Source organism: Peromyscus maniculatus, chromosome 4, assembly GCF_049852395.1.
Source record: "Peromyscus maniculatus bairdii isolate BWxNUB_F1_BW_parent chromosome 4, HU_Pman_BW_mat_3.1, whole genome shotgun sequence".
Taxonomy (NCBI): Eukaryota; Metazoa; Chordata; class Mammalia; order Rodentia; family Cricetidae; genus Peromyscus; species Peromyscus maniculatus.
In genome coordinates, this window is record NC_134855.1 from 131110786 (window position 1) to 131124824 (window position 14039).

At 48.7% G+C, this 14039-nt stretch overlaps 2 protein-coding genes across 4 annotated transcripts in view; one reads left to right on the forward strand and one right to left on the reverse strand.

Moving 5' to 3' along the window:
• Window positions 1–923: 923 nt before the first annotated feature.
• Window positions 924–12001, reverse strand: Plagl2 (PLAG1 like zinc finger 2). Of its 3 annotated transcripts, XM_076570872.1 has the most exons (4): window positions 11865–11960; window positions 8281–8400; window positions 6436–6808; window positions 924–2977 (listed from the first exon to the last, which is right to left on the reverse strand). In XM_076570872.1, exons 3-4 carry the CDS (start codon window positions 6693–6695, stop codon window positions 1738–1740), a joined length of 1500 nt encoding a protein of 499 aa, XP_076426987.1. In that variant the 5' UTR covers window positions 6696–6808; window positions 8281–8400; window positions 11865–11960; the 3' UTR covers window positions 924–1737. The 3 variants fall into 3 exon arrangements, with proteins under 3 accessions (XP_076426987.1, XP_076426986.1, XP_076426988.1); XM_076570871.1 differs by lacking the exon at window positions 8281–8400 and having other exon boundaries at window positions 11865–12001; XM_076570873.1 differs by lacking the exons at window positions 8281–8400; window positions 11865–11960 and adding an exon at window positions 9720–11152.
• Window positions 12002–12054: 53 nt separating this feature from the next.
• The window catches only part of Pofut1 (protein O-fucosyltransferase 1), a 30079-nt gene continuing 28094 nt past the window's right edge, over window positions 12055–14039 (forward strand). The window contains exon 1 of the mRNA XM_006985467.4: window positions 12055–12329. Coding sequence (XP_006985529.1) covers window positions 12185–12329 — 145 coding nt within the window. The 5' untranslated portion in view covers window positions 12055–12184. The remainder of the gene's footprint in view (window positions 12330–14039) is intronic.

Here is a 14039-nt window from a genome sequence, read left to right on the forward strand (position 1 = left end):
ATAAACTGAAGTGAATCTAGACAGAGGGGAGGGGCAGGGAAGAACTGGTGGGAGATTGAGGCAGTTCCTAGGTAGTCTGTCCTGAAACCCTAGTGGAGAAGCCAGCAAAAGGAGCCACTAACAGAAGTGCCCAGGCTGCTGGCTACATCTGTAGGAGTTAACAGCAAAGAGGTAGAAGTGTGTTTCTGAATCAGAGAGGTGTCTCAAAAGGTTCCACAATGGTGGTCCCTGAGCTGCCTCCCTTCCGTGCATGGGAAAAGCCCATACAGAACCGAGATGGAATGGGATTAGGGGTTCGGCTGTGCTCTCTGTGGCAGGGAGCCCAAGTCAGCAGAAGAACTAACAACTTCTTTCAAGAAACACTGCTAGATACTAAGGGCAACTGAGGGGACCATGACAGGTGGAAGGTCCTCACCAGAGAGCAAAGAAGACAATGCACAGTGCCCAGAGTCCTTGGGGACTGCGAAGCAGGGAAGGCAGAAGGGACACTGTAGGTAAGAACATTTTGGTATGAGAGGCAACAATGATTTGATAGATTAGGACTCAACTATCTGCCCAATCCTAACTTTCTAGAAACTCTTCTGACAGTTCCATTATGTCCTGGAAGGACAAGCAGGAGGAAACAAACCAAGGGTGAATTCCCTCTTCTCTGCTATCCAGCCCAGAGCCCAGAACCCTTCCTTCCAAGACAAATAACAACAGCTCATGATGTCCAGGGTGGGGCTGGGGATTGGGGAATGGTAGATATTGGTGCCTTTCATTTCTTCCCCTCTCCAGTTCAGGAGAACGAAGGTGTCATGATGTACTTGGAGAAAAACAAAATTGCAGACCTGTGAGAAAGCTGCTCCAGTCTTCTTGCCTATCTCCTGTGGACACTGCCATGGAAGGCAGGGATAGAAGCAGTCATGGAAGATGGCAGAAACTGAAGCAGTCCAAAGTCAGTTTATTTCCCCACGGGGGAAAAATGTGACCTCAAGTGAAGAGAAGTCAGCAAGACCCGACTCCGCCTTGTAAACAGGGCTCCAGTTAACACCAGGTACCTAGTGGTTCAGGCTGGTGGCAACTGAAATGGACTGGTGGGAATGGATTCACGGTGTGTAAACAGTGTTCACTGCAATTACTCTAAGGCTAACAGTGTGGCAAGGGAGGTGAAATGGTGTGTCTGAGGAGAATGTGTAAACGGTACCGTTGCTGGACAACACTGACTGAAGTAGAGCTGCTGGTAGAGTAGGGTGGGATTGCTGAGAATAGAGGCCCTCTGTCCTGCTTGGTAGCTGGAAGCAGGTAATAGTCAAGAGACCTTCCACAGCAGGGACTCAACAACCAACTGCTGGAGGGTCTGTAGGCTGGGACCAGAAGACGGGCTTCTTAAGCTATTTCTCTTGAGGTCATACAAGGTGAAACCCTCTGTCTCCAAGAGGCTTCCCCTTCTCCAGATTGAAGGTGGTTCTGACACTTTGGAGAGGCAGAGGGCTAAAAATAGCTCCCAGTTCAGATCAAAAAATAAAAGTAAAAATACCTGAAAGTCCTATGAAAGTTCACGGGGCTGGGTTCAAGGATCCCTCTAGATTGATCCTGGAGCCTGAGCCCCCAAACCAAGTGCTCCATATAGACACTGGAATTTTCTTTTTGAACCCAGCTCTGAAAGCTCAGCTGCCTTCATGGGGGAGGTGGATGGGGTGGGTACTTAGGCTCCCTTGCAGAACCAAAAGACTGAGTGGGGGACCTCCATGGGGGCTACTGGAATGCTTGGTGGAAACGAGGCAGGGTGGTGGTACTCAGGCCAGAGGTGAAGACAGGAGGCAAGGAGTGCAGAGGCCCAAAGTTCAGGGGTCCCCCAGCTCCAGGGGAATCTTGAGGCTGAGCTTGCAGAGTGGTGAGCAGAGGCTGTGCCTCAGCTTGGGAGTAGCCCATGACCAAGCCTCCTGTGGCCCCTGGCGGGTTACATGGGGGTAGGTTGAGTGGAAGGAAGCCCAGTAAGTGAGAGAAATCCATATTAGCAGCGCAGAGGGCCTCAGAGAGGTTGGCGGGACTCTTGGTGAGCAGGGCTTCGTCTAGGAGGGCTGCAGCTGCCGCCGCTGCCGCCGGCTGAGGTGAGGCGGGCTGGGGTTCAGCTGATGAGAGAGACAGACTTCCAGGAAGCTCTGCCAGAAAACTATCCACCTCCACTTTGGGCAGTTTATCAGGCAAGTATGAGGTAGATCCAAGCTGGTATTTTGGAGGGAGCTGAGCTGAGGAGGAGATCGGAGAAGATTCCAGAGGGTAGCTCATACCCATGGGCAGCGTGTTGTGCACCAGGGAGTGTGGCACGCCCGCACTGGGCATGGTAGGGATGTGGGCACCATACATACCCATGGGCAACATGCCAGGGAAGGCCTTGGCCCCCATCACGTCCCGAGAGGCCATGCAGAGCACAGGGCTCAGCTCTTCCTTCACACTGACTGCGGAGCTACAGCTGAGTAAGCCTAACATATCCACTGGCTCTGTCTTGATCTTGAGCAGCTCCTGTGAGTGGCTCTTCTTGACATGCCGTGTCAGGTGATCCTTGCGGCCAAACCTCTGGGCACAGTACTGGCACAGGAAGTCTTTACGACCAGTGTGCACCACTAGGTGCCGTCGAACATCCTTCCGAGTATAGAACCGCCGGTCACAGTGATCACAGGGGTGCTTCTTCTCCTTGGCACCTCCTGCTACCCGGCGTGAGTGAGCCTTCAGGTGCTCCAATAGGGCCTGGGTACTCTCAAAGGTCTGCAGGCACACCTTGCAGCTGAGATCACCACTGCTGGCAGCATGCATGGCCAGGTGGCGGCGGTAACCCAGCTTTGTATTGTAATTCTTACCGCACTCAGAGCAGTGGAGGGCCTCCTTGTTGGGGTCGTGGGTTTGCAAGTGGTTCCGCAGATGGTCCTTTCGGTGAAACATCTTGTCACAGTACATGCACTGGTGGGGTTTCTGGGCCGAGTGGGTGGCCATGTGCCTGTGGGTAGGGATGGAAGATGGGTAGAAAGCTGGAAGTTCAAAAGGGCTAACTAGACAACCAGATGTCTACAAACAGGCAACTATATATAAAAACTTCAATAAAGCAATGCAACAGAATACCATGTCGACTATATCCTACCCTACAAAATCATGTATGTATTGCCATGCTTGGCAGCATTGGTTTTAGTAGCAAAAAATCAAGAACAATCTGAATTTACTAATAGGGAACTGGTTATACAATTGCTAAGTCTGTAATATAACTCTGGTATTTAAAAGGTGAGCTTTATAGTACCTTCAAGGAATAAGCTTCTTAGAAACATTAAGAGGAAAAAGTGGGGGGGGGGGCAGTGGTGCATGCCTTTAATCTGAACATATGGGAAGAAGAGGCAGGCAGATCTCTGAGTTTGAGGTCAGCCTGTTCTACAGAGCAAGTTCAGGCAGTCAAGGCTATATAGAGAGAAATTCTGTCTTGAAAGAAATTTTTTTTTTTTTTTTGGTTTTTCGAGACAGGGTTTCTCTGTGTAGCTTTGCGCCTTTCCTGGAACTTGCTTTGTAGACCAGGCTGGCCTCGAACTCACAGAGATCCGCCTTCCTCTGCCTCCCGGGTGCTGGGATTAAAGGCGTGCGCCACCACCGCCCAGCGAAAGAAACTTTTTTTAAAAAGAGGAAAAAGCAATAGTACACAAAGAATGGTATTTGCTACAAAAAAATAACGTATTGCTTGTATGTGCTTGCAATAAGAACCAGACATCACTGGGAGCCTGGGGGTGGGGTGATCCAAAAATCGGAGTTTATAAATGGACTTGATGGAGAACTTTCATTGTAAGCCTTTTAATACCACCTGAATTCTGAGTCATGTGAATGATTTCCTCTTCAAAAGTTTACATTTAATTTTTTTAAATGTTACAATAAAGGGAAAAATGAAATATGAAATGTATGTAAACTTCCTGATCTGTAACAAGTTCCCAAGATATACAAAGACAAGTCAAAAAAGGAAGTTCAACAGTGCACATAATACAACCCCCTTTGAAAACCAAAAGGAGGATACACATTTGAATGTCTCGAGGATTCCTAAGAAATGAATCCCACCAGCTGCCTTTGGGAGAGAAATAGTTGTGATGAGTATGAGAACAATTCATTTTTCACTACAGATCCTTTTCTATCATTTCAACTGCTTAGTTCCTCATTGTCCCTTAGTTCACATGTCTCCTGTCTGACTGGAAAACAGCCCAGAGACCAGGAACTGGATCCATAGCTTCATATACCTTCAGAATCAACTCACCAAGACTTTAAGGCCTACCATTTGCCAAACTGTGGGTGAACTGTCATTAACAACATTCTCCAGTTAAGGGCAGGAAGCATCAGGTAGCCCCACCCATCAGTCAGTCAATGGCAGAGGCTGTATTTAAACACTAACCCTCTTGAGATAGCACATCATAGCTGTGTCTAGTACCCCATGACCTTTCCTTTTCTTTTTTTTTTTCTTTTTTTGTTTTTTGCTTTTGTTTTTTCGAGACAGGGTCTCTCTGTGTAGCTTTGCGCCTGTCCTGGAACTCACTCTGTAGACCAGGCTGGCCTTGAACTCACAGAGATCCACCTGCCTCTGCCTCCCGAGTGCTGGGATTAAAGGCATGTGCCACTACCGCCCGGCGCCATGACCTTTTCTAGATAGAGAATCACCTTGTGTTATGTGTGTACACTCATATTTATGGGGTCATTATCAACCTCCTGGCATGCTGACAGGATGGCACATTAGAGGCCGTGCTGAAGGACTCAGTCTGTTTCCTTCATGTAGCAGGTAAAAACTAAGGCCTAAAGAAGCCCAGAAACTCACCAAAGATCATGTCAGGGCTCTTACCTCTTGGACTAGGATTTTTCTATCAACCTCTCACTGGTATTCAGACCACCACAAAGGAGTCCAAGAGGATGTCCCTGACTAGGGTCCCCTAAGAATCAACACATTCCTAGGTCCACACAACCCCTGATACCTATCTTGGTTCCTTCCTACCAACTGTTTTCCAGATGAGGAACTAGGGCTTTCTGTGGTCATCTCACTGTATTTATGGGTTTGCTGTCTGTCTTCACTGTTGAGAAAGTATACTCAAAAGTTTTCACTATGTGTAAAAAACAAACAGCTAGCCCCTCCACCCTTCTTACTCACTACCCTGCCCCTAGCAATGAGCACTGTTTGTAGTACATAGCAGGAGATTGATAAATAAGAGATAGATGAATGGCTAGATGCACCAGGTTAGTCTACCTCATTTGATCAGGACAAGTTCATGGTTCCTTTACTGGCAAGGCAGGGGATCAAGTAAATATAGATGGTTCTCCTCAGGTCCTTTCCCTAACAGAGCTGCTCTTATCTGCCCTAACAAGGGCTTTCACATTCTCTTTCACTTTAAGTAAGGGTTCTTGGGCTTACAAATTTCAGGAAAGGAGCTGACCCACTGAGCAGCAGGGACTCTACAGACAGAGAAACAACCCTCTGATTCGCAGGCTGAGTCAGAGCACAGCACTGCAGGACCAACACTCTGTCCTGGCGAAGTCACAAGAGCCCCAGCTGGACAGACTAGACCAGAGGACCTCCTTGTCCTTCTAAACGTCTGAGACCAATTTCTAACTTCTGGCTAAGATTCTGATAATTTACCTGACAGGAATGGAGAAAGTACTGAAAAAAATGTTAAGTCTAATTTGTTCATAGCTGCCTTACACTATACTCATCAGAGTCTACTGTCTCAATAAAAATACCACCATTTTTGATGAGGAAGGAATTTTTTGAATTCTAGGCTAACCTGGGCTACATAAGGAACTCCTGTTTCAAAACAAACACTAATTTTGTTTGTTTGCTGCTAAAAAAAATTGGGGGGGGGGGCGCGTTAAGACAGGGTTCCTTTGTGTATCCTTGGCTGTCCTGGAACTAACTCTGTAGACCCACCTACCTCTGCCTCCTGAATGCTGGGATTAAAGGCATTCGCCACCACTGGCCAGCTTAAACAAAATTTTATTACATTTATTATTTTGTGTGTACATGTATGAGTTTAGGGGCCAGAGACAACTTGCAGAAGTCAGTTCTCTCCTTCTACCATGTGGGTCCCAGGGACTGAACTCAGACTGTTAGGCTTGGCAGCAAGCACTCCAACCCACTAAGCTAGCTCAATGGGCCCTAAGTGGTTTGTTTTCAAACAGTCTCACTCTGTAGCCCAAGCTGGCTTTGAACTGGTGTGATTCTTCTGCTTCGGCCTTATAAGTGCCAGAATTACAGGCATGCACCTCCATGCCCAGCTAAACACTATTATTACTTAGTAGTGACTTCAAATGGTTAGAGTTCAGAGTACACATACAGGACAATTTCATCTTTTACTCTTTTGCTACCAATAAAGACCCATACTCAGCTGAGTCTCTGGTTCTGACCTCTGGGAAGCTGGGGGCTAAAAGAGGTATGGGAGTGTCACCTACCTATACAGCTTGTACTTGGAGGCAAAAGCCTTGCCACAGTGCAGCTGAGGGCAGCTATACGGTCTCTGCTCCGGATGGGGAAGGCTATGAGGCCTTAGCTTCTCCCCATTTGAGAAAGGTGTCCCCGAGATTTCACATTGGCACTTCACTTGACTCTCTGCCTCCCGGCCCCGAGGCCTGGGAACTAGTTTCCAGCCCACTTCCTCCTCCTGCTTTGCATCTTGAATCCAGGGAGGGACGCTGGTGAAAAATGTGGTCATGGCAAGGCTAATGGCAGAGGGCCATGTTATTCAGAAAGCCTCCCCATCAGTTCACATAGGCTCTCTGCTCGGTCACAGCCTCCAACGCAGCCTTCAGAAAACAGTCTCTTCACCTGAAACAGAGCACCTGGTGTTAGGAAGCCCCATACCAAGAGCACACAGGCTCCGCAGACAGCTCCCAAGCCTACTCCCACCCTTCTCCTCCCACTCACTAGTGGTGTGACTTTCAAACAAGCACTTGCTTCCCTGACCTGCTTCCTTATTTACAAAACAGACACAACCTCCAAAATCATGTTTTAGAGGTCAATGCAGCCATATGTATAAAGCTTCCATTGGTGCTTACCAGTGCTCATCGGGGTTATTACTGGTAACTCTAGACTAGAAGAGACCAAGTAATCTGAGGAACTAAAGCTCAAAGCACTAAACTTTCTCTTCGTTTTTACATCCCTCCCTCAAAGGTTAGATAGCTTTCCTCCTCCTCCTCACCCTACTTCCCTCCATTTGCTGTTATTCCCTCACCAGAGGTGCTAAGGAACAATAAAATATCTAAAAGGCAACAGAGTTAGAACTTTCCATAGGAAATTCAGACCCAAGAGCCAGGCCCTGTGCCTCCTGCATTTCTTAGCAGAGCACTGACATCAGGAGGTTCCTTCTAGAGAAGCAACTGTAGCCTCCAAGAATTTTCCCTAAACTAGTGCCAGTCCCATCCTGACCTCCACCACCTTTCTGGATCTTTTGTTCTCCATGGTTTTTTGTTTTCTTTTAATCCATAAAACCCCAAAGTGCTGAGTGGTTCATCCTACAGACTCAGAGGACACACATGCAATTCTCTACTAGGACAGATAACATTCTTGATTTGAACGTAAGTCTTCTCCACCTGATGATCCTCTGAGGGATCCTTCTGTATCTCTTTCATTTCCATATACCTAACATCTAGAGAAGGAACCTCAATTTCCTTTTAGATGAGTAAATTACTCGTTAAACTCAAGTTGATTCTCAGGGGCTTAACTTATACCCAGAAGCTCTAGTTTAAACTGGTTCTCCACCCTCCAGAGAAAGGAGCCAAAACCTGAAATCTGATCCTTCCCCTTGTTGGTGAAAGTGGTATAGTAAGGAGAGGAAGACAGAGCAACAGTAACACGACCCCTTCCTGACACCAACTCAAGAGACAATCCCAAAATTCAGTTATGAGGATTTTCCATGTAGAGAGCAATGATGGTGTATCTGGGGATTGGCTACAAGACTCTGGGGAGAGCTTCAACTGCACAAACTAGCTGTGGACCATGGAATGCTTGCTCAGCTAATTAGCACCTGCTGCTTACAGTGACCATTCATCCAACAGACTGGCCATGAACGAGATGATAGTATCAGCGGGTTCATGCCCCAGAGAGCTTTGCTCATCATAACATGAGCTACATCCTGTTCAGGAACCATTCCTTTTGTTGAAGAAACATTGCAATGTAATATGACAAACATTTCTCCATCACCAGTGGGGATTTGCCTAGAATCATCTGCACAAAAGTGGCAATATTTTGTACTAATCATGTACTGGAAAGGGCAAGAAATTACTGAAAACTAGACTCACTTGAGTTATCCTGGCACATCTCTGTCATATCTGCCTGCTCTCTATACACCTCAAACGCCTCCTCCGATGGCTGGCTTTCATTGTTCAAATTCCGCCCCCTTCTGCACAAGGTGGAATTACCTGTTTATAATACCAGCGATTACTACGTACCCTGGAACTGGATAGAGTGAGCTCCAAGTATGCATGTCTAGTTTAGAGAGTCAAATTCTGCTCCCACTTCCTATCTAAATCATGCATCTTAGCCTTTGGAAGTTGGGAATGGCAGCTAGAGGAAAGCAAGTCACATCACTCTGGCTGATGTGAGGGGAGCCTAGCTCTGGAAATTCCGCACAAACTCAGAAAGAGAATGGTACATCCCCACCTCCCACACGTCCACCTCATCTGTTCTGTTGAACATGCACAAACAAGACACAGCAGTTTAGCTACTGAAAGAGTGAGTAATGGGCTTCTAGGAAACAGGCTGCTAGTGGCTAAGAAGAGCTCACGAGGATGCCCCGATAGAACCAAAGGAGGAAGGAGAAAACCATGTGCTCCACTTGATCAGCATTCATGAGGTTATGGCTTTAGAAGAGCCAACACCTTGATCCTACTCACCTAGGCCTCTGAAAAAGCACAGCAAGATCCTTACCTACAATCAGTGGCCACCATAGCCACAGTTGCTGGTGTTACCTAGGAATCTTTTGGGGATCTAGTCTCACTTCCTCTGTGTCCTTTGTCTGCATACTCCTCTGATCCAGAAAAATTCCTGGGTTTGATTCATACAATCAGACCTACTCCTTCAGACTTCCTGTCAAAACTGTGAAAGAATTTTGCTTCTCTTTCAAAGCTGTTCTTCTAGTCTCATAGTCTAACTGTAGCTATGGAGAAGCTGACAGAACCTGTTTCCATAAAACAAACACAATCCCTCCCAGTTACTGGTATAAGTCAGTGTATTTTCAGCCCAAGACTCTTCTGGCATCTGATCTGAAGGGGGAGGCAGCACGGAAAGAACCTTGGACTTGCTATCAGAAGAGCCACCACTCACTGGCTGTGAAACCACAGGCGGGTTACTTCACTTCTCTGCACCTCACTCTCCTCAATTTCTGAAAGAGATTCATTCTCTTAACCTGTAAATATCTCCTAGAGGATGAAGAGAAATGGTACTGTGGAGAGTGACATGAAACATGAACACACGAAGCCCGTGAGGGCAATATTGCTGCTGCGGCCACTCTTCAGCAGTGCCGAGTATAACTTCTCTCTCCCTCTTAGTGTTATTTCTCATGCCTCAAAGTCAGTTTCCTTCCCTTCCCAACATCTCAGAACTCAGCCTTCCTCTTTTCCCTCACTGTTAAGCCTCAGCACAAGCCCTTTACTTTCCTCCCGTACATCTCCTGGGCCAGAGTTTTCTCTTCCTGGATGGCCACTTTATTACACCCTCTTCTATTATTAAAGCTCCATACCCACAGTAAGAATGCTTGCTCAGTACTCTGTATGGCCTTTGGAAGCTCCGGTCTGTCTTCTGGAGTGCTGTGATGTAGGCTGTCCTCTGATGAAACTATAGTTTTTATGGTGTTACATCATCTCTATAGAAACTGCGTTCTTTCTCCATTATTAGCCTGTTTCCTCATCTGTAAAGCTAAAAATACTTACCTCACAGTCTGGCTGTAAGGATTATTTTAGTCAGGTATGCAAAAAGCTCAGCATTGGGTTTGGCCTGCTCAAAGTGCCCAGCAAAAGAAAGCTATTATCTTGGTCTTTGTACTGAATTTTGTGTACCTTCGGCTGCCACAGTCCAGTTTTCCCAACTCTCCCCATCAAATAATGTTGAGCTAGCCAGCAGTCTCTACAGCAAGGAAAGGGTTAATCTCTGAGTGTTCTTAACTAAAGAGACCCACAGAGGATTAACAGCTCCACTTCAGTGACTACCCTAAAATAGCTTTTATCCTTCCTGCCCAAGAGCTACTTGGGGATCTGAAGAACTCAATTCAACACCTGCCTAGGAGGAAACACACCCAGAAAGGTTCTTGGAGGTGGAATCTTCCCTCAAAAGAACTTAAAATAGCAACTGGGAAATTATAAATAGTGTTAGAAGGGGGAAAAAAAAAACAGGCCTTGACCTGGGCAACAGAAACAAATCCAAAGGCACACTGGTCGGCTGGAAAACAGCAAGAAGGGAATGAGGAATGGGAATAGCTGCCCACTTCCCGAGGCCAGCGCACACACAACACTCCGGAATGGTGGGAGAATTAAATTACAGGGAGGCCTGAGAGTCTCAATGACTTGCATCATTCCAAGAAACATCAAACAGGATTAACAGGGGTAGGATTTACTCTCGGGCTGCTAGTTCTTCTGTCAGTGTAGATGGGCCTCTTTGGAGTCCCTTTGATTCCCTATTTCCTCAGATTCCCGCTGCCTCCCACCCCTGGGGAGGCCTTGAGCAAATGGCTGCAACTCACTCCAGCTTCATTTTCACCTACCCGCCCCCCCCTTCCCCCCAGCCGCCTTTCCTTGAGAGAAGAGGGTTAGAAACCCAAGGCCAGACTTATCACGGCTCCAGGCTGACAGGTGGAAAAACACACAAGCCAGGAGTCAGGGTATGCTTGCAGGTGAAAGCACCAACTCGCCGCCGCAGCAGCCAGGACCCCTTCCCCTTCTGTCCCAGGGTAGTCCACAGCATGGAGCTGGAGTTGTAAGAAAACAGTCCGGCCCTCAGGCCAGCCGCTAGATCACCCCATTTTGTGGTGTGAAATGTTAAATCCCCCCTACGATTGGAAGGTGGGAATGGAGAATGGGGGGAAAAGACGAGAATTCAGAAAGCAGTCTAGATAGGGTCAGTCGAGACGGGAAGAGCAAGCATGCACGGTAAAGAATCATGAACACACTATTTGGGTCTCCAAGAGACCACCGCGAGAAAGAGGCAGGGAGGTTCTAAAGGTCGGAAGAGGCTGGGGGTGGCGGTGCTGGAGACTCCGAGTGAGTTTCAAGAAAGTCGAGAAATGAGACCCTCGCGATGGAAAAAGGTCTGCAGTTCACTCAATATGGTCACCGGGGAGGCAACTACAGGTAGGACCTCATTTGGGGTTCTTCATTGAGACCGAGGTATTGGCGAGAAGCCCCGGAGTAAGTTTATGAAAGTCTGGAAAACGAAAGAGCGGAGAGAGGACTCTTTGGAGCAGGAAAGGGGTTATGTGGGTCGGGGTAGGCGTGTCCGAGGGAGGGAGCAGGTGCAGCTTATCTATGCCCCCCAGACCGCGATCCCAAGGAAGGACAGCAGCGTGTTATCTGGGTCTCCAGGGAGTCGGGGGGGGGGGTCGACAGCGGGGGACCCTCAGGGCTGAGTCTCCAAGTCTAGGAATGGAGTGAGCCTAAGGGCTTCTTCCGGTCCCCCGGGCACAAGTCTGAGGTCCGGGGAGCGTTTTCGTCACCACGGGGCCTATCCGGGGCCCGGCTGGCGCAGAGGGGGCCCCCCGTCAGGGGTGTGGGCGACCGCGCTGGGCGGCCCGTGGTGAGGGGCGCCGCCGCTCCGAGTGCCGGGCGTGTAGGCACAGCGCGACGGCCTCCCGCCCCGCTCCCCACCATCCCCCAGGACCCTCGCCGGCACTCACTGCGCTCGGGACCCCGCGCTGCGGGCCGGGCCGCGCTCGGGCTCCGCCAGGCCCGCTCAGGCCCCGGTAGTGGCGGCGGTCGGGCCATTGTGCGGTGCATTGTGGGAGCCGCGCGAGCGGGCGCTCGGGTCGTGGAGGGGGCGGTGCCGCGGGCTCTCTATGGTCCCGCCCGCCCGCGGGCTAGAGCGGCCCAGCCGGCGCGCGGGCGGCGCGCGGGGAGCGTCGGGAGCGGGGCGGCCACTCGCGCCTCTGCTTTTTTTTTTCCTCTCCCCCCCCCTCCCCGCCTCCCAGCCGCGACGCTCTGGGGCTCCGCCGCCGACATGGGCGCCGCCGCGTGGGCACCGCCACACCTGCTGCTGCTGCGGGCGTCTCTCCTGCTGCTGCTGCTGCCGCCGCTGCCGCTCCGGGGGCAGGCGGCGGGCTCCTGGGACCTGGCCGGTTACCTGCTCTACTGTCCCTGCATGGGTAAGGCCTCCCGAGCCCCCTGCTCAAATGGAGAAACTGAGGCCCGGGAGGCAGAGCCACTTTTGCGAGGCGCCTACTGACGCCTCGTCAGGTCCAGGAGAGACCTCCGGAGCGGGGCAGGGCATGCTCTTCGCTGCCCTAGTTGCATGGGTACAGAGGGGCCGCCGATGCTCAACTTGCCATTCGTCGGACGGGAGAAGCTAAATGACTCACTCGAGGTCTAATCCGACTCCGAGATCAGTAAATGGAGGTTGTAGGGCAAGACTTGCCCGCGCTGTCTCGTGGCAGTTCTTACATTCATTCAGCAAATATTTATGTGCCACCTTTTTTTTTTTTTTGACCCAGGCGCTGCCTTCCGTGCCAGTGGTGAATGAGACAGATAAACCTTATACATACCCTTGTAGATCTTTCATTTTAGGAAGACAGACAATAAAACAAAGTGTTTTTTTTTTTTAAGTACATGAATACTTTGGTACAAGATGATGAAAACTGAGGTAATAAAAGATAGCAAGGACTCTTAAGAACCAGTCCAGGGATGCAATTTAAATGGAATAGTGGATCATTACTGTAAAATTCAATCCTTCTTATAACCCTTCAGTGGCTTGCATACCTGACCATGGCCGTCATCTTGCATGATTTGGCTTCCTCTCTGGTCTTCTCCACACCCCTTCTCCTTGGTCCTCCAGCTATAGCCACACTAACCTGCTTCCTTCTGTTCCTCACAAACACAAAGGTCTATGACACCTTCCTCTAATTTTTGCACCCCACCCCCACCCCCCTTCTCATACTTGAAGTCTCAGCATACTTGTCACCAAAGAGGACTCCATTGACCTCTACTCAAGTAATTTCCTTAAGTCTCCCATCACCAGACATTTTCATTTTCTTTCTTGCAACTATCATAATCTATCTAAATGAATTTGTTGTCATGTTTAGTGTCTCCTAACCTGAATTAGGACTGAGCGCCCGGAGGGCAGAGATCTTAATCTTGCTTGTGTTTATATTGTAACAACATCTAACATTTTATATGGTTGCATCTGGCACATTTTGACCTTGAAGTATTTTCAGAATGAATGAATGGATGCCATATTGATGACAGCTAAGTGTGGTTGCATACAACTTGAATCTTAACATTGGAAGCCAGAGATGGGTGGATTTCTGTGAGTTTAAGGCCAGCCTGATCTACATAGAGCACTCTAGAGCAGCCAGGACTACATAGTGAGAACCTGGCAAAAACACCAAACAACCAAGAAATGCCTTGTATGTGAGACATTCACAGGCTGAATAAACAGCCAGTGCAAAAAGCCAGAAAGTGAAAAAAGACATTTGAGGGGAAATGGCAAATGTAAATAACCCAAGTTGTGGGTATAGCTCAGTGGTAAAACACCAAGCATGTTCCAGACCCTGGGTTAAATCCCCAGCACATAAATAAATACGTAAGCTGATTACACAGCTGTAATCCTAGCACCTAGGAGGTAGAGGCAGGAAGATTGTCACAAGTTCAAGGACAGCCTGGTCTATAGAACAAGTTCCAGGCCAGCCAGGACTACACAGACCCTGTCTCAAAAAGAAAAAAAAAAGTAACTCAAATCCATGCCGAGAGCAAGAGAAGTGGATAGGAGTTGATGAAAGTGTCTTAGCAAATGAGGTACCAGGGTCACCCCCTTCACGTGTAAGTGGAAACCGGTCAAAGGACACTCTTGGCAAAGAAAA